The sequence below is a fragment of the Phyllostomus discolor genome, chromosome 10 (assembly GCF_004126475.2).
Source record: "Phyllostomus discolor isolate MPI-MPIP mPhyDis1 chromosome 10, mPhyDis1.pri.v3, whole genome shotgun sequence".
Lineage (NCBI taxonomy): Eukaryota > Metazoa > Chordata > Mammalia > Chiroptera > Phyllostomidae > Phyllostomus > Phyllostomus discolor.
Window position 1 is genome coordinate 70,531,767 of NC_040912.2, and position 21,154 is coordinate 70,552,920.

Genomic DNA, 21,154 nt, shown 5'->3' on the forward strand with positions numbered 1-21,154 from the left:
ATGGAAAAATTCATTTCAGTGGGGAAAATCAGTCAAATGAGTGATTTTTACATTCTATAGATGGAGTGTCTTAATTGATATTTTCACTTTGCAACAGTTCATTTAAAAAGAAAAATGTTTACCTTGGAATTTCTCTGCACATATTTGTATTTTGTCTTTGGTTCCTAAGACCCTCTCTGTCATTAAAAATGCTCTTGAATATGCCACCACCCAAATAAACAATATGAAATCTACTCTGAAGTCTATCAATGCTGTCTGTTGAGGCTCAAGGTTTCTCTCATCTTTGACTCCTATGGGACATAAAAGGTGAGAAAGTTGTGTGCAATCTCCTTGTAATTAGGCCTTCAGTGAAGGGAAAGGGTGGTTTCCTTCTACAACTCAAGTACACTTTATATCACTTTCATATTTTCAGGGGAAAAAAAGTCACAAATTATGCTACAATATAAACAATTGCCCAGGATACGCATTACACTTTTTGGTTATTTGCTCTGCAAAAAATTTATCTGTTCAGAATATAAACCCTGAACAGTAAATGCAGTGCTTACCACTCTGGCTTCACACCCACCATCATCACCATTTTCAGAGCAATCCTTTTGTGCAAATTCCATTTTTCTATTGATGTTGCTAAACAGATGACTCCAATTAGCAGTAGGTGAAAATCTTGGAAATAAGAAGATACTACCTGAAATCACAATTAAACCCATGGTTGGTGGAGGAAAAATAACATTACATGAGGACATTGTTTTATTGCTCTTAACTCTGACATTCAAGTAAGTAATCTTTCTACTTTGTTGAGAGAAATGTTGATGTGTTTGACTACATGTTTAAATTTGGTCTATAGCCTACCCAGAAGTAGTAGTGTTAAGGGAAAATATACAGAAAGAGAGTTTCCAGGAATGCGGGTTTTTAAGTAGCTGGGTAACATCAGACAAAGGACTTCTATGCCCTGATTTCTCCATGTGTAAACTGGGTCAATTGGTTTATGTTCCTATCATAAAATGTCAATGACTGTGATTTGGGAAAGTTCTGAGTTGAGCTTTCAACTCACCAATATCTTCATTTCCATTTGTATTTTAAACAGCTTCAACTTCAAAATTATTTATTACGGAATAAATAACCTTGAATGGGGTCAACATTTTAAGCCATTTTTAGTTAACATCATTCCGATTTAGTAGAGTGTACAGATAATTAGGGCAACCATTTGCAGCAGCATTTACCAAAGTATGCTCTGAAATATGCCAGGTACATAATATTTTTTCTCAAAAAATATTTTTGTGGTCAAATAAATTTAAAAAATGGAATTCTGAAATACTAGAATGTTCTTTCCTGTAGGCCTCTTCAAAACCTTTCAATATGAACAAATATTGTCACTCTCAAAGAGTGGGATTCCATATATTTCATATTTTTTCAAACCTATCTAATCATAGAAACCTTATTTTTAAATTTTTAGGCCTCATGGGACTGGTACTGAAGAAACTGACTCTAGTAATTGCTTGGTTAACCTGAATCACAAGGCTGTGCTGAAATAAAAGGATTATAAGAGAAATTATCTCTTTTAAAAAATCAAATGATATCTAGTAAAGAATGGGAGAGTTGTAACAAAAGTATTCTAATATTATGAAAACATAGAGAAATAGGACAATTATCTTTCTTGATGATTTCGTTATTTTAAACTGCATCTGCATTTTTAATATAGCTTACTAAGCTTGGTTTCATTTTTTTAAAAATAACAGTTGAAAATTAGCTTTGCATAGAAGTGAACAAGTGGACATCTTTATGTTTTATAAAAAAGTTAATTTATCATGCTTTTCAAAGTTCATATTTATCTCTTTACATTTTGTAGTAGTTACATAATAGAAAGTAAAGAATTACATCAATTTTCTTATTTCATTTATTAATTACTCTAACATTGAATAAACATCTACCATGCATCAAAACTGTTACATAAGCAGGGGATATAGGTATCAATGTCTGACAGTTTTCCTTCTTCACATCCCTTCAATACTCAAATATCAAACTTTTCTGAATAGATCTTACTATTTTACTGTATTGCAGAGCCCTGTTTATTTTCTTCCTAGCACATAACATTGTGTAAATACTGTTTGTTTACCTGCTTGGTACATTGCTTCTCTATTCCACCACACCTGTTTTACTAGCCATTGTATATTTGGCACCTAGCACACTTCTGCCATGGAGTAGGAGCTCAGTAAATAGTATTGAATAGATGAGAGAAGGAGGAAGAGAATTAATAAATAAGCTACGGTCACTGAGCTCCTGAGTCCCAATTGCTTACACTCTCTTACCCAAATTCTATCCTCCTAACTCCCTCAACCCTTAGTAGGTATAAGTATTCTATCAACGTATTAATCTACTAGTGCTTTCAGACCATATTTTCTCCCTGGTTCTATCCCTGCCTCTCTGAATTTTTCTTCTTGGCCTTCTTAGAAAATTACTTTTCTTTTGCCCTTTTCTTAAAGGCTGATATTCAGCAGGGCTTTGTCTGCAGTCCTCTTGTTTTATACACCAATGATTGAATCTTATAATTTCAATTTCTATCTCTATGTGATTAAAGTAATATCTGGCACCCAGTAGGCATTCAATACATATCTGTTGAATGAATGCTGAAACACTAAAATCTTTACATCCAGTCCATTTGAACTTCCCAAAGATATCTAAAAACTCAACATACCCCTTTTTGTGGTGATTGAAATTTTCATCTATTGTTTCTCAGGCCAGAAAACTGAGGGTCAGCCATGACTCCCTTTTCAATTTTCAATATGTGTGTATTAGTCACCAAGTCCTATTATTTCTAGTTCATTCAAATCTTTTAAATGTTTCCACTTTTCTCTCTTTGCGCAATACTACCTTCTTTAAGCTCCTCATCACTTCTCACGTGGTTACTGTATGATCTGTCCTTTTCTAATCTACCCCTTGTAATTGTCATAGTCATTTTTCTCAAGTGTAAATATGATCACATAATTGTCCTTCTTATATTTTTTCAGCATGTCTTTTAAGACCAAATCTAATCTTCTCAACATGACTACAAGACTCTTCATCATTGAATTCCATATCATCTCTCTAGCTTAGTCTTTCAGCTGCACTAATTTCTTCCTGTGTGCCCAGTCCCCAGACACAGAGATGCTTTAATACCTGCTTGTCATTTAACTGGAATGATTCCTTTTTCTCACCTTGGTTACCTCCCATCTTCCTTCATGAATGAACTCAGATGTCAGTTCTTCCAAAATGCCTTCCTTGACTACCCCAGAACAGGTAGGATGGTACTTGTTTTTGTTATAGCACATCTTAATCTATACAGAGATCATTTCTTTACTTAACCATCCCTTTCACTTGACTAGACATATTTTGAAGCCACAGATGTGTCTTATTGATCAATATTTTATGGACTCGGCACATACATGACACATATTGGCACTCAACAGTTGTTGAATTAATTAGTCTGAACTCAAGGAGTTTACAGATTATTAGACAAGGAAAAAACAAGTTAACAGAGAACATGACAATTATCACAGGTGCATGAGAGCTACATCTTCAAGGTATAGTTGAGGTTTCAAAGAGTAAGTGGCCACTTTTCCTAAGGGAATTTAGAAAGTCTTACAGGACCCAATACTTGATAATTGTAAGATAAATAGATATTGGAGCTTTCTTCTTCCCTTGTTTCTTTTGTAGTTTTGCTCATTGAACTAAGCCCCACTGATCCAATCTTAACAATACTCTATACTTAAATGAGAGGACAAATGCAGTAGTGTTACTTTAAAAACACAAAGGAATACATAGAAGCAAGTCATTATTAGTAAGTGATTAAACACAGAAAGAGCTCCAGGACCATGAGATTTGCTTTTATAATCTCTTTAGATTATACCAGCAGTTGAAAGACTTTGTCTACAAAGAATTAGATAGTAAATATTTTAGACTTGGTGAGCTTTATGATTTCTATCATAACCACTCAACCTGCCTTTGTAGCACAAAAGTAGCCAAAGATAATGTGCAAATGAATGACCATGGCTGGGTGTGTGTCCAATAAAACTTCATTTTAAAAATTGGGTCACAGACATCCTCAGACTCCTGGTTTGTCAATGCTGTTTAGAATATGCAAATAAATCATGGCCTGCAGCCCCACTGTCTAAAGGAAATTAGTTGTTAAACCTAAGAAAGGATTTTTGCATTATCTGTTTTTCATTGTATTACTCATTCTTTGCTTTTCATCAGACTTAATAAATTTGAAGAGCATTAGCCACAGGCAGATGTATGCATTTATATTCTAATTGTATAGGAGGTAATAACAGAAGGTGATATTGGTTTGTAAATGACACTGATAAATATAACTATTTTCAAGGCAAAATTGGTATGTCAAATAAAATTCCTAATGAAAGTTGAAGTCCATTTACAACATCAAGATAGTTATATTTCTGTTTCAAATGGGATTTCATAAAAAAATGGGCTTTTGTGATCAGAGCACCTGGGTTCTCTCTTAGTTATGTAACTTGTACCAGTTCAGCAACCTTCCTACAGGTCAATATGCTTATCCATGAAAGTCAATACTTCATTCAAGTTTGTGAAAAAAAAAAAAGATGTTTTTAGTACTTTTTCAGTTCTAATGTATATGATTATAAAGCCTATATTTTGATAATATATTTAAGAGAATATTTAGTTGGGTTAATGAAATGGTCAAATTCCAGTTTTCACATTAATTGACTTCTTAGAAGATTTGACATGTTGGATCATTGCCTCAGTCTTAAAACATCTGCTTCACTCACACTTCAGAACCCCACACTCTCGTGGTCCTCCTCCTACCTCAATAACTTATTGTTCTCAGGCTTTGCTAGCACTATCTCTTCTCACTACTCTTTTAATGCTGTAGCTCAATTGGTCCTCTTTACTTTTCTCTCTTCACTCGCTCCCTAAATGATCTCATTAAATCTTAGGGCTTTAAACACCATCAATGTGGTGAGGACTCTCAAACCTATATTTCCAGCTCGGTTCTGTCTCATGAACACCAGACTCATTTGTTTCTAACTGCCTACTCAATGACTTCACTTAGATGGAAAAGAGGTCATTCAAACTGAATGTCTAACACTGAACTCCAGGTGTCAGTCTCTCCCCTGCAACAAGCCTATTTTGTTCGTAGTCTTTATTCCAATTGGTGGCAACAACGTTTCTCCAGTTGGCAGGTCAAAACTGTCAGGCTCTTAGACTCCTTCCCTTCTTTCATGTGCCATATCAAATCATTCAGGGAATTATTGATAAAACATGTCAATAAAAATAATACATTCAACATCCCTATTACTATCCCTGGTCTAAATTACTATTGCCTCTCACCTGGATTATTGCAAAAGCCTACTAGGTAGTAGTTTCCTGTCTACCTTCTCAACATATCCACCCCTTTGTTATCCTTTTAAAGTAAAAATCAAATCAAATCAATCATATCACCCTGCTACTCCAAGCTCTTTAGAGGGTTTCACTTCATTCAGAGTTAACACCTTATTGTGGCCTACTTTGGCTCTACATAGTCCAGTTTCTGTTCACGTTATCTCCCTGACATCATCTTCTATCATTCTCTCCTTCACTCACTCTGCTCAGTCACACAGCAGACATATACGTGCCTTAACGTCTTTCCACTGGGCATTTCCCCTTCAGCAATGGTTGTGCCCAACATTTGAAAATGGCTCACTTACTCATTTCCTGTAAATCTTCATTCATGTATGGACACCTCACTGAGGTCTACTCTGCTCATTCTATTTAAAACTGCAGCCCTGGCTGGCTCGGCTCAGTGGATTGAGTGAAGCAGAGGGTCACTGGTTCCATTCCCAGTCAGGGCACATGCCTGGGTTGCAGGCCAGGTCCCTGATAGGGGTCATGTGAGAGGCAACCACACATTGATGTTTCTCTCCCTCTCTTTCTCACTCTCTTCTCCTCTGTCTAAAAATAAAATATTAAAAAAAAAATCTGCAACCCTTTCCTGATCCTCATCCCCTTGTTGCATTTTTTCATAGCCCCAATTACATTCTAACTCCCTAAGTAATTTACCTATTCATTAAAGCATATTGTTTGTTGTCTCATTTCTCCTAGAAAGACAGGGATTTTTTTATTTGTTTTTAGTCATTGATGTATTCTGAAATGCCTGTCAGAATCCTAGCACAGAAATATTTATTAAATGACTGAGTAAAACATGTAATATAATATTTTATGGTACATATGTGTATCTTTACATTTATAAGTCTAAAATATATATATATATGTGTTTTTAAATAATAATAAAACTATTCTGGGATATCTAATTTGGTACACTAAATATTTAGCAATACAAATATTTATATAAAAGTTCCAAATTTTATTTAACCAATGAGAGAAATTGAATACTTGCTGAGATTCTTCTACACAGAAGTAGGCTCTGTAAGATACAGGTATTCAGTATAGGCTTGATAAGTAGGCAAAGTTGAAACTATGGTGGCTAAAAAGAGAGATGTATAGGGCTCTGTACCTAGGTAAGAATATTATAGACATATTCTCTTCAGTGATAAGAGTTGACATTCCAAAATGCTGCCATGGGCTAGAATGATAGTCTAATACTATCAAACAAACTTTAACTGTGAATACTAAAATGGGTAAGAATACTTGATACTTAATTTGCACTATTGTTTTATATATATGGTTTGATTTGATTGTTATAACCATTGGATTGTGGGATATTTACAGAATATCCCACAATCCAATTTACAGAAGAGAAACAAAGAGTTGTTACAGGACATGATCAGGATCGTACAAGTAGTTACTGGTTAATATCTGGTTCTAAAGCTTAGGTCTTCTGACTAAATCTCTAGCCCTGTCCTGGTAGCTATTTCCAAGTAAACATTTCTCAGCTATTTCTGGGTAAAAGGTCAGTTGCCCTGCCTGGACAGAGGATCACAAGACTAAAGAACACTTTTATCTACTTTCTCCAAAGTCCTAAGGACTTTTATTTGTTTCAAGTTCCAGTTAAGCTTAAGAGGAGAAAAAATATACAAAGCTTAAAATGAATTAAGGCTGAAATACCTGAGGGGAGATGATAAACTCACTTTGGCTTTGCAACGATCAGAATGTTTCTAGAGGGGGGCAGTGCTCAGCCCCATGGGGAGGCACCCTCCCTGGGCCTGTGGGGCAGCTGCATCCAAGCCCACCTGTGTCTGGAGGAAAGAGCCAGACTGCTCAGAGGTCAGCCTGTTCAATGAGTGGGACCCCAGGGCCTTCTGTGTGTTTAGCAAAGAGAGCTTGCAGTGTGACCTCCCTAAAAGATGGCTCCATCTCCATTCTGGGTTCTGATGATGCCACCATTTGTCACACTGTGGTCTTGAGGCACACAGGTAATAGGGCTGCCTCTTTGACACATCGTGATAGAACCTATACCAAAGCTGCAGTCCCCTCAATCATGAACTCCATAAATCCCTTTCCAACCATGCTCAGTGTGCAAGGCTGGACATGCACCTCATGGGCGGCTTCAGTGAGGACTGGCAGTTGTCACAAAAACTTACTCATCAACTTCTTAGTGAATTTCACAGACAAGAAGATGATATTCACTTAGTGATATCATGTGTGACAAAATTAAATGACCTGGAAGAAAATGAAAACCACTTTCCAATAATTTATGGCATTGCTATCAACATTAAAATGCAGAGATTTATAGATCCTTCTTCCAAGACTGGAGTCGGGGAGGAACTGTGTACTATGTGAGAGCACTAACAGGAGGACCAATGCAAAGACACAAATTTGTGTAGGACCAAACTCCTGCATGCCACTTCCACATGTGGATTTCTGTACAGCAAGATGACAAGCAAATACTAGGGAACTTTTCCAGGTCACCTCTGTCTGAGACCCCCTCACTTTGTGAAACATACTAGATCTACCTGACGTTTAAAAAACAACTCCAACAAACATGCTATATTGTGGAAATAGAGTTTAACTCCACAAGAAAAAAAATGAAGATGGCTTATGGGAAAAAAATTCTTTCTCCAGGAAGCTAAAAATAGGAATTACTGAAGAAAGCAACCTTTTGGCATGACCAAGACCATTGGAGAGGGTTGGGTAGAACATGAATTTGGGGTCTACATCCATTGAGTCTTAGTGTCTTTCAAATGACTTTTAAAATAAAATCTTATTTTGTCAAAGAAAAAAAACAAAAATATTCCTACAGTGATCTGTTCACTTTTGTTGGTGTACAAATAATAATAATACTAAAATTGACTAATGCATATTGAGTGCTAACTATGTAAAAGACATTGCATTTATTAACTATTAAATACTTAGGTGTCATTGACAAACCAGACGTTGTTTCAGTAAGAGAAAGACAATGGTGACAATGGAAATTTGGCTGGTGGGGTAAAGGAATGGAATTGGGGTCTGGAAACCATAAAGGTTGGAGCTGGGAAGACTTGAAGAGGAGACTATATTTATTTTCAAATCTAAGCAATACTATCATGTGAAAGAAAGAATGAGGTTTAATTTGCAAAATCTTTGCTGTCAGAGAAAAGTTTAAAAAGTCAAAGTGACTGAGTTTCAGACTTTGGCTCAATACAGTTGAGTTACTTAAGTATTAAAATGATTCAAAAATGGTATGGATTTTCTTGTGAGATATACTAGGCCTGCACAGAGGAAGCCTTTAAGCACTTCCTGAGTCATCTAACCTGTAAGAGGTATCATGGAGGGGATTCCTTGGCCAGAATAGAATGAGTCAGAAAAATTCCCTTCCAAGTGTAAGTTTCTGCAACTATTAATTTATCCTAAGGCTGACATATTGGGAATAAAGGACTCTTGGACAGCAATCAGCAGCCTGAGAAATGCAACTGTCATGGGTGCCTAGAATTTTGCTGCCTCTTGTGGAGCCTCCGCATCCTGAAAAGAGGCAGAGCTATTTCTTTCACAGTTTCCACAAAGCCAGGCCTTCCTAGGTACCCTTTTCCTCCTATCTCCCTCTAACCTGCTTGCTATGGAAATGCCCCATGGTTCCAGTTAATCTTGCTTCTATTTAAGCTTCTCATAAAATGTTAATTTAGTCAGTTTGATTATTATTAAGTCATAAGAGACAAATATGTGATGATTAAACTTAATTATCTCTGACAGTGGGCACACACAAGCCAGCCAGACAGGGGTTACTAATTTGACACCCTGTTTTTTCAGGAGTTGCCAAACCTGTCTTCTTATAGCTTCTTTATTGATAGCCATACAGCACATTGGAACATTTGAAAAACTGAGTTTATAGCTCCTGCATTTGGGGGATAGCAAAGCTTCAGTCTGGGGATGAGAGGAACTAAAGTACTGTGCTGGTTACATTCTTTTAAATCAGTGGTGCCTAGGAGAAATGCAATAAGAAAAGAGGAGCAGGAAGGATCAGAAATGCAAAAATTAAAAAAAAGAAAAAGAAAATGACTCCAAAATGGGCAGGAAACTAGAAAATAAGGAAAGGAATAATATAGCTTCTCCCATGGGGTCGGGGTAGGGTGGGGGGCAGTACACTGTGTCACAGGTTAGTTAAAAAGAAAATCTCCACCTACTTTATAAAACAGATGAGCTCCATGATAATAAAATTGAACCCTGGCAGAAGAAAGAAGTCCAAAGGTAAAAAATTGCTTAACTAGCATCTTGAACTTGACATCTTTCCTGAAAATGTTTTGGCTTTGGTTTAGGCAGTTGTGTGCTGAGCTAGCTGCAGACTGTGTGAAGATAAGGTATTCTGGTTTAATCCATTTCACAGTTTTAATGGGAAATTGAATTCACTGTCTTTAGATGGGTACCCTTAGATTGTACAAAGATAAGAAGACCTCTCAGTATGAATAAACTCCTCTCAGCAAAAACAAAATAGAAATACATGTAAAAGTTAATTTGGCTTTATCTTTTAAAATGGCAAGTATCTGGAAAAGAAAACATGGAAACTTTTTCTTAATAAAAACAGAAATTACTTTCCCACACTGCATGAAACTGAATTCTGCTATCTACAACGATTATGCAGGATGTGAAAGAATTTGCCCTTTTGTTGGGAGAGATGCACTAGGTTTATATGTCAGTCTGGGAAAATGGGACACATTTCTCCTACTGACACACACAACTCAAGAGGCTGCAGCCTGTGTTTTTTCTTGCCCACCTGAAAGTGAATACACGTGCAGAGTTCTTCAGAACAGAAACAACTGGAACTTTGGAGGACTTCCGTGGAAGCATATTAACAGGATTATTGCTCCCTTTGAATATAACTTAGCTTAATGAAAATATCAGCACAAAACAAGGAGTCTAATTATAACAAACATTTGTAAGACAACTTACCCCTGAAGATGACATGACCCCAAGCAATGGAAACATTAGACCAGGCAGCAAAGCTGTTACAGACAGAGGCAAAAGTTCTGTAAGCCAAAATATGGCAATAATAAAGAGTACGTAGGCACATTGTGCTTCCTGGAAAGAACAAAACACAAGGTGAAATAATGAGGCTGGGAAATGATCATTCATATCACAACCACATTTGCTAAATGGAGCTATGTCACAGAGACAGTAAGAAGAAACTCGGAGTCCTGGCCAGTGTGGTTTGGTTGGTTGGAGCACCGTCCCATAAACTGAAAGGTCATGGGTTCGATTCATGATCAGGGCACACACCTGAGTTGCAGGTTCGGTCTCTAGTCAGGGTGCTTGAGAGAGGCAACTGATTGGTTTCTCTCTTACACTGATGTTTCTCTCTCTCTCCCCTACCCTTCCCCTCTCTCTAAAATCAATAAGGATGTCCTCATTTAGAATAGAAGGGCAGATGAAGTGCTTCCTAGACAAGGTAAAGCTTAAGGAATTCATCATCACCAAGCCATTATTACATGAAATGCTAAAGGGACTTATTTAAGAAAAAGAATATCAAAACTATGAACATTAAAATGACAACAAACTCAAAACTATCAACAAAATTAAACAAATAAAAAACAGCCCTCGTTGGTGTGGCTCAATGAATTTCATGCTGGCCTGTGAACCAAAGGGTCTCTGCACATGCCTAGGTTGTAGGCCAGGTCCCCAGTGGGAGGTGCACTTGAGGCAACCACACATTGATGTTTGCTTTCCTTCTCCTCTCTAAAAATACATAAATAAAACCTTAAAAAAATAAAAATTAAGCAAGAAACCAGAAGAAGAACAGAGTCATAAACATGGAGATCATTTGGAGGGTTTTTAGCTGGCAAGGGAAAGGAAATTAGGAGAAAAGGTATAGGGATTAAGGAGCATAATTCATAAGTACAAAATAGACTGGGTATGTTAAGAATAGTATACAAAATGGAGAACTCCAAAAATTTACATGCATGACACATGGGTGTGAACTAAGGGGAGGAATTGCTGTAGGGAAAGGGGGTACCAGGTGAAGAAGGGCAAAGGGGGGAAATTGGTACAACTGTAGTAGCATAAGCAATAAAATATACTTTAAAAATCTCTTAACAAACAAAAGCCCTGGACCAGATGGCTTCATGGGTGAATTTGTACTAAATACTAAACATTCCCAGAAGAACTAGCACCTCTTTCTTCTCAAACTATTTCACAAAATTCAAGAATAAGGAAGGATCCCAACCTTATTTTACAAGGCCATCACTATCCTAATCCCAAAACCAGATAAAGACACTACAAAGAAAGAAAATTATAGGCTAACATTCCTGATGAACACTAAAATGCTCATCAAAATATTAGCAACCAAATACAGCAATACATCAAAAAAATAACACAACTTGATCAAGAAAGATTTATTTCAGCAACTCAAGGTTGGTACAACACCCACAAATCAATAAATGTCATTCACCACATAAACAAAATGAAATATAAGAACCATATATTCATATCATTAAATGCAGAAAAACATTAGATAAAAGCCAGCACCCATTTATAAAAAACAAAACAAACTCTCAGCAAAGGGGTATAGAGGGAATATACATAAAAATAATAAAGGCCACATATGACAAACCCATTTCCAGCAGCATATTCAATGGACAAAAAGTACAAGTGTTCCACCTAAGATACAGAACAAGACAGGGATGTCTGCTTTCACTTTTCCTATTCAACATAGCAGTGGAAGTCCTAGCCACAGGAATCGAACAAGATTGTGGAAGACAGGAAGGATTCTATAGAGGAAATAGAAGACATCCAAATTGGAAAGGAAGTAGTAAAACTGCCTTTATTTGAAGATGATATGATATCCTACTCAGAGAACTCCAAATATTTCAACAAGAAATTACTAGAACTGATAAATTAATTCATCAAAGTAGCAGGATACAAAATTAAGAACCTGAAATCAGTTGCAATTTTATATATCAATAATGAACTAACAGAAAGGGAAATTAAGAAAACAATCCCATTCATAATTGTTTCAAAAAGAATAAAATACCCAAGAATAAATAAAACCAAGGGAGGTAAAGGCCTGTTCTTAAAATATTTAAGGCACTGAAGAAAGAAATAAAAGAAGATACATAGAAGTAGAAGCATGTACCATGTTCATGGATAGGAAGAATTAATATCATTAAAATATCCATGTTACCCAAAGCAATCTATAGATTTAATGCAATTCCTATAAAGATTCTGATGATGTATTTCATAGAACTAGAAAAAATAGTTCAAAAAATTTATGTAACCAATAATGGCCCCATATAGCAACAGCGAATTTGAGAAAGAACAAAGTTGGAGGAATCATGCTACCTAATATCAAACTATACTATAAGACCATAGTGATCAAAATAGCATAGCACTGGCATAGAAAGAGACACAGAGATCAATGGAACAGAATAGAGCCCAGAAATAAATCCACACCTTTATAGCCAATTAATATTTGACTGAGAATGCAAGCCCATACAATGGGCTAAAGGTAGTTTATTCAATAAATAGTATTGGGAATACTGGACAGATGCATTAGAAAAGTGAAACTAGATCACCTTCTTACACCACATACAAGAATAAAATCAGAATGGAATAAAGGCTTAAATATTAGACCTGAAACCATAAAAATCCTAAAAGAAAATATATTCTGTAAAATCTCAGACATTGCTTGTAACAATATTTTATCTCATATATCTCCCCAAGCAAGAGAAACAAAAGAAATAAACAAATGGGTCTACATCACACTAAAAAAAAAAGATTTTGCACAGCAAAGGACACCATCAACAAAATAAAAAGACAACCAATGCACTGGAAGAACATATTCACTAATACATTTGATAAGGGGTTAATATCCAAAATTTATAAAGAACTTACAAAATTCAACACCAAAACAAACAAACAAACAAAACAGTCCAATTAAAAGTGGGCAAAGGACATGAACAGGCACTTCTCCAAAGAGAACATACGGATGGCCAATAGACATATGAAAAGATGCTCAACCTCACTAATCATTGGAGAAATAAAATTAAAACCACAATGAAATAATATCTCACACCTGTCAGAATGACTATCATTAATAAATCAACAAATAACAAGTGCTGGTGAGGATGTGGAGAAAGGGGAACCCTTTTACACTATTGGTGGGAATGCATATTGGAGCAGCCTTTGTGGAAAGCAGTATGAAGATACCTCAAAAAAATTAAAAATGGATATGCCTTTTGACCTAGCAGTCCTATGTCCTGAAATATATCCAAAGAAATCCAAAACACTAATTCAAAATGGCATAAGCACCTTATGTTCATTGCATTGTTATTTACAATCACTAAGATATGGAAGCAGCCCAAGTGTCCATCAGTAGATGAGTGGATAAAACAACTATGGGACATTTACACAATGGAATACTACTCACCCATAAAACAGAAGAGAATTTTACCCCCTTGCAACAGCATGGAGGGGCCTGGGGAACAGTATGCTAAATGAAATAGGTCAGTCAGAAAAAGACAAATACCATATGATTTCATTCATATGTGGAATCTAATGAACAAATTGAACTAACAAGCAAAATACAGACAGACTCATAGATAGAGAGCAGGATGACAGCTATTGGAGGTAAAGGTTAGGTGGTGGAGGGATAGAGCAGAAAGGAAAAGGACTCATGAACATGCACAACAACGTGGTAATGGTGGTGGGGAGGGGATAGTAAAGTGGCTGAATGGTAATGGAAATAAATATGATAAAATGTTTAAATAGAAAGAAGGTTTTGAAATTCATCATTACATTTGGCTGACATAATTAATTTTCATATGAAATAATCTAGAACACACTAAGTGATCATAAAGATTAGCATATATTATATATCACCTTGTTTTGTTCTCACAGTTTAATTTTTGCAAATTCTGAACTGAATTTGACAATTTACAAAAACTACCTGAGTTTAATGAGGTCTTTTAGTTAAGATTTTTCCAGAGCAATACAATTTCTAGCTCCATCGCCCTCCTCCAGTGACCCCTGTGGGCTTGGTATTCACTCACCCAGCATCTCTGAACTTTCAGTGGGTTCCTCAGAAATCTTTAATAATCCACAATTGTGTCATATTTAATTGTGTTTATCTTTACAAAGGAGAAAGGTGTTTTGATGTTGACAGTTTTACACAAAGTCTGGCTCCATAATCTTGAACAAAAAATGATACATAGCGAGCCTTGACTGAATCTTCCTAAGTTGTCCTGGGAAGTATTTGTGAATACCAGTAATTTAAAGTGCCAGTGTAGGAGAAAAACCAGGCCTGCACTTTTTCTTAGTTAGAACACACATGAATAACCCCAAATCTCCTGATGACTTTATGTTTCCTATTGTAGAAAGGTAACAAGAACCTAGATTTCAAAGACAAAATGGACTTTTTAATATCTTGCTCTTTAGGTACATCCACCCATTCTCTTGATCCTCTATCTTCCTGTCATTTTACCTCTCAAATCTGCCTCTCAGCTTCAGCCCCACTCCTTCTACTGCAGGCAAGGCTGTTCAAAAACCAGATCATCTTCCAAGAATCCACTTTGATTTTTGATGCTCCTCTGCATAAAGCTAGATTATGGGGCTAATCACTCTGACAACTACCTGGAGCACCAATCCATAAGGGACTGCTAAGCCAAAAAAATTAAAAAGGAAGGGACAGAAAAATGGTGGGAGGGAGGAAGAGAAAGAAGGGAAGGGAAGGGAAGGGAGGAGGGAGAGAGGGAGGGAAGGAAGGAAGACAGGGAGGGAGGAAGAAATGATTTAGCTAATTCTGTTCATTACACATAACCTCTCCCATTAGGGATGAAATTTCAACATTGATCAGCTTCATCATATTCCACTCAGATATGGCAATGTTGGAGACAGAATAAAAAGCATAATTTCTAGTATTAAATTATTAGCTTGCCTGGAATACTTTCATAGTTTAAAACGCCCAGCCTTGATTTAAAGCAATCAAGTCAGAGATTTTCAGTAGTTGATTAAAAACAATTCAAAAATCTTCATCTTGTATTCAAGGTCACCTATGGCCTATAATAAGACTTACCCCATTACTTCCTGACATCAACTCTATTTTTAAAGAGTCCTCTTTACATATCTTCTTGTCTTATCTGATACCTTGTCTCATCATGCATCCCTTACTAAACTCTAGTCCATAATCTTCAACAGTAAGTCATACCAGCAAGTCCTCAGATGTCCTTAAGTGCCAGCTACTACTGCCTGTGACCATTATTTTGGACTCCTGTACTCTTTGACCTAGTGTGATTCTTTAGAGGCAGCAATTGCAAGGTTATAGCCAAGTTTAGCAAGAAAATACAATTTATTTGACTCAAAATGGTGTGTGTATGCTTGAGTCAGGATTTGAAGACCATATTAAAAATAAAATATAAATTCTGGCTTCTCTCAAAAAACTACAGAATTTGGTAACATTGGAATCAGATTCTTCTATGTCAACGATTCTCCAGACTTCAGAAAAGCTTCCCCTTTAGAAACTGGTGTGTGCTTTTCAGTTCTTTACAATACCTCCACTCCATTCACACATTTCCTTACCCTCTTAAAACTTCTCAGCATTTGAGTAAAATCTCTGATATGAAAAAATGTTGCCTACCTGCTCTGCCTTGCATATTTTACTTCACTATCCCAGAATCAACACTTGGACTAATCATTCAAATTTCTCTGTGGAGCCACCCTGTGGTCCATGGACCAACAGCATTAGCGTGATCTGAAAGCTATAAGAAATGCAGAATCTCAGGCCCTTCCCCCAACATACTGAATCAGAACCAGGAAGTTCCTGAGGTTATTCTTATACAGGTTAAAGTTTGAGAAGCATGGCTTACTTTCTCTTTCAGATCTTCCATTTTATCTTTAACTCTTTAATCAACTTTCAAACAGAAACTTGCTTCCAGGTCATTCTATTCAAGCTGAATCCCTCGATTGATAACCTATTTTGAAAACTTTCCCATCCTTCAATGTGTGGTTCAAATTTACATCTTGTCTGTGGAGCTTCCCCCAGCCGCTTCTGTACATTTCATATTTTCGAATATGAGTCCCTGGCTAAGGCACCATATCTGCATGGTTCCTGGTATGTGCCTTCCAGGAATTTGTGGGAATGCCCCATTTCCTTATCTTAAAGCTCAAAGTCTAGAAAAGGAGGATAACAGAATTATTGGCCTCTGAGGGGTAGGATGGCTATCTGTCTCAATTTTCTGATTAGTAACTGTTTTCTTTCTCAAAAGTGTGCCTCTTTGGCTGATAAATCATACAATCATTTTACTGATAGTACCATCCTAGGAGAATTCCTTCTTTTATTTCCTGTTTTCTACTACATGATCTTTCTTGGTCAGGCTTGGAGTCATGGGCAGAAAAGTGTTCTTTCCCAACAATACTTGAGGCATTCAACAACACATACAATGTCAAGTATTTTCTTTCAGGAATCTTACATTAAAATATATAAGTTCATTTGGGATTTTTAAATCAAAGATCTGTGAATATTCTTGTTAAGAAGGAAGGAACAAAAGATAGAGGCAAATATTTTATTGTTTCCTCTCATTTACATATATTCAAAAATACTAATATAGGGTTGAGTGATTTTTAGTGAATAGGTTCTTCTGATGAGAAAGAAAACTCAGAAGTTGTCTAGTTGTGCTACAACTCAAAAGACATCCTGAATATTTCATTCATAGAGCCAGCTTTGAGTTATAGGAAAAAATATTTTATTTTGTCACTGAAATTCTTAGTGTGTCCCATTATCTCAAGCTATATCATCTTTGTCTCCTGTTGATCCTTTCAAATGTTTTCTCTCCCTCTCTGTCTCCACCTTCTGAGGGAAACACACTATGCCTAAAGCAGGAGCGCACCACCATTACCACCACTGTACACCGCCACCGCTACTGCTACCACAAGCAAACAAGGATAAACCAATAAAAAAAGGCCGATTGTTGATTACAGTAATTTAGACTATGGGTGAACTATTTTCCTTCTCTTCCAACTCTTCTCAAGTCCAGTCAAAGTCACAGGTATATCTGATAGATTTAAATGAACTCTGCAACCATAATAAGTAAAAATTTAAATCAAATTCTGTTGTAACAATGGCACAGCTTTTTAGTATTATGAATTTTTGAACTGAATGACAGCAACACAAATAACATCTACTTTTGTTTATTGTAAAGGAAAATATAGAAAGAAAACAAATTCAAAATTATGATCAACACTAATCTTACAAAAAGATTTTTAAAGTCATGGTTCCTTCTCAGAATACTACATGAAACGGGAGGAGAGAAAGTCCAGAAAACTTCCTCAAAAATAAAAATACCAATTTTCTGCTCAAAAATCTATCTAACACTTGAAAAGTTACATTGATTTCAGCAAACAAACCACATCCAGTCAGACAGAGCCAGTTGTGCAGAATACAGATGTTATCAATTTCATTGCATGGCATGAAGTGGGATGTCACTCAGTTGGGGTTTCCTGTTCTGTATGTGAACACTGTGCCTCCTTGGGTCATTTAGGGCCATCTCCACTTTTCCTATTGTAAGAAGCATCTCATACTACCAGAGAGATGATAACCAATATGGGCAAAAATTTCCTGTTCCTACATTACAATTTTTTAAAAGATTTATTTATTTATTTTTAGAAAGGGTAAGGAAGGGAGAAAGAGAGATAGTGTTAACTTTCTCTTACTATTAACGTGTGGTTGCCTCTTACATGCCCCCTACTGGGGGCCTGGCCAGCAGTCCAGGCATGTGCCCTAAACTGGGAATCCAACAGGTGACCCTTCAGTTGGCAGGTCAGCACTCAATCCACTGAGCCACACTAGCCAGGGATAAATTTTTTGAAATGGTAGAAGCCTTCTAACAGTATATCTTTTCAAAGAGTTTTCAAAATTTTAAAATATGAAAAAATAAGGAACAAACATGTACACTTGATCATGTTCTTTAAATATTGACATAGTGCCACATTTGCTTGAATTTCACAAAATAAATAGAACATTCCACATACACTTCAATATTTACACATACCACTCCTTCATTTCTTTCTCTTCTGTCAATCCCCAAAGTCAATCAATATCTAAAACATGATCTGTACCTTTCTATGTTTTTGTAATACTACATGAAGATATTAATAAATTAATAAACAACATGCGGCTTTAAAATTCAATAGAGTTTACTTTATATATTATTTTTCAACTTTCTAATTTACTCAATATTTTATGTATTTCAAGTTCATGTTGATACATGTAGACTTATTGTTAATTCATTTTAAAAGTATATAGCATTTCTTTTTATGAATGTATTATAATTCATTTGTCCATTTTTCTCCTGGACAAATGAATTATAATACTGATGGCTGTTTGGGGCTCTTGCCTCCACTATTTTATTATGATAAGGCTATAAACACCTTTGTACTTAGCTACATGTGAGTAAGAAGAGATTTTCTAAACTGGAATATAAAGGTAGTAGTGAAATTTCTCAGTGAAAGGGGTGCATTTGAACTTTAGTGTTTACTTTCTCTTATGTTTTGTATTTTTACTATCGCACAAGAAACTCTTCCTATATTATATATTCTAGTATTTTTTAAAGATTTATTTATTTATCTTTAGAAAGAGGAGAAGGGAAGGAGAAAGAGAGGGAGGGAAACCTCAGTGTGTGGTTGCTTCTCCCACACCCCTAACTGGGGACCTGGCCTGCAACCCAGGCATGTGCCCTGATGGGGAATTAAACTGCTGACCCTTTGGTTCACAGGCCAGCACTGACTCCACTGAGCCACACCAGCCAGGGCTATTTTTTTAACTTTTAAAATGTTTTAAGTGTAGGGCCTTAACTTATTTGGGGTTTTCTTTCTTTTTGTGGTTGCTTCTGTATTTTTTAAAATATATTTTATTGGTTATGCTATTACAGTTGTCTCATTACCCCCCTTCATTCCCCTTCACCCTGCCCACCCCCTCCCACCCACATTCCCACCCTTTAGTTCATGTCCATGTGTTATAAGTTCTTTAGCTTCTACATTTCCCATACTATTCTTGCCCTCCCCTTGTCCATTTTCTACCTATTGTCTATGCTACTTATTCTCTATACCTTTTCCCCATCTCTCCTCCTCCACTCCCCTGTTGATACCCCTCCATGTGATCTCCATTTCTGTGGTTCTGTTTCTGTTCTATTTGTTTGCTTAGTTTGCTTTTGTTTTAGGTGTGGTTGTTAATAACTGTGAGTTTGATTTCTTTTTTTACTGTTCATATTTTTTATCTTCTTTTTCTTAGATAAGTCCCTTTAACATTTTATATAATAAGGGCTTGATGAACTCCTTTAGCTTGGCCTTATCGGAGAAGCACTTTATCTGCCCTTGCATTCTAAATGAAAGCTTTGCTGGATAGAGCAATCTTGGATGTAGGTCCTTGCCTTTCATGACTTGGAATACTTCTTGCCTGTAAGGTCTCTTTTGAGAAATCAGCTGACATTCTGATGGGAACTCCTTTGTCCCCTTATTTCTTGCTGCTTCTAGAATTCTATCCTTCATTTTTACCTTGGGTAATGTAATTATGATGTGCCTTGGTGTGTTCCTCCTTGGGTCCAACCTCTTTGGGACTCTCTGAGCTTCCTGGACTTCCTGGAAGTCTATTTCCCTTGCCAGATTGGGGAAGTTCTCCTTTATTATTTGTTCAAATAACTTTTCCACTTGTTGTTTTTCTTCTTCCCCTTCTGGTACCCCTATAATTTTGATGTTGAAATGTTTCAAGATGTCCTGGAGGTTTGTAAGCCTCTCCTCATTTTTTTGAATTCTTGTTTCTTTATTCTTTTCTGTTTGGTTGTTCCTTTCTTCCTTCTGGTCCATTCCATTGATTTGAAACCCAGTTTTCTTTCCATCACTATTGGTTCTGTGTGCATTTTTCTTCATTTCACTTATTGTAGCCTTCATTTTTTCATCTAATTTGTGACAAAAATCAACCAATTCTGTGAGCATCCTGATCACCAGTGCTTTGAACTGTGTATCTGATAGGTTGGCTATCTCTCATTTGCTTAAAAGTACTGGCTGAGGGGCTTTCAATTCTGTTTGAGCCATCTTCTCCCCCCCTTTGGTCTGGTCACACCTGTTATGTATGAGGGGCAGAGCCTTAGGTGTTCACGAGGGCGAGGCACCTTAGTCACTGGGTTGCAATGTTGTATGTGGGGGCAGGGTCCGAGAGGGAACGCTGGTGCCTGCTCCGCTCTCTCTAGGACTTCAGTCCCCTCTGCCACTTCCCACAAGCAGATTGGGCCGTTCTGGTTCCCGGGCGGGTGGGCTTGTGTATTTTCTAGGACTCTGTGGGTCTCCCCAAGGAGCTCTCCTGTGAGGCTGAGAGATTCTCCCAGCCTCAACCCCCACAGGTGTTTCCAGTTGGTGCTTTTAGGCTTTGTTTCTTGGCACTGGGTCCCTGGGTTGTGCGCTCTGTGTTGCTGCCCATTTTCGCCTAGTTTATCTGTACTCAAATGTGTAACTCCGGACAGCCAGCTGCCTTGCACACCTCACTGGGTCTGCTCATTGCCTCCCACGCCCAGGGTCTGCCACCGGGTCCATCAGCTGCCCCTGCGCTTCTGGGGTCCGCCAGCTGCCGCCTGTGCCCTGTGCACCCGCATCTGCCAGCCACTACTTTCTCCTGCCGGACCCCCCGACCCCTCTCCATAGGCCTCCGACTCCACCCCTCCTTACCAGTCTGGATGTATGGTATTCAGACTTCTGTTCGGTTCATTTCTCTCTGTTTTAGTTGTTATTTTATTTCTAAACTTTTGTTGTCTTTAGTTTTGGT

The 21,154-nt window shown here is 37.0% G+C and overlaps 1 protein-coding gene and 1 pseudogene across 1 annotated transcript in view; one reads left to right on the top strand and one right to left on the bottom strand.

The window, feature by feature from the left end:
- The window catches only part of SLC13A1 (solute carrier family 13 member 1), a 113,270-nt gene that overhangs the window by 70,492 nt on the left and 21,624 nt on the right, over positions 1 to 21,154 (bottom strand). The window contains exons 2-3 of the mRNA XM_028525207.2: positions 10,306 to 10,434; positions 546 to 682 (exon numbers count right to left, since the gene is read on the bottom strand). Coding sequence (XP_028381008.1) covers positions 546 to 682; positions 10,306 to 10,434 — 266 coding nt within the window. The remainder of the gene's footprint in view (positions 1 to 545; positions 683 to 10,305; positions 10,435 to 21,154) is intronic.
- On the top strand, positions 7,076 to 8,992 carry LOC114507909 (annotated as a pseudogene).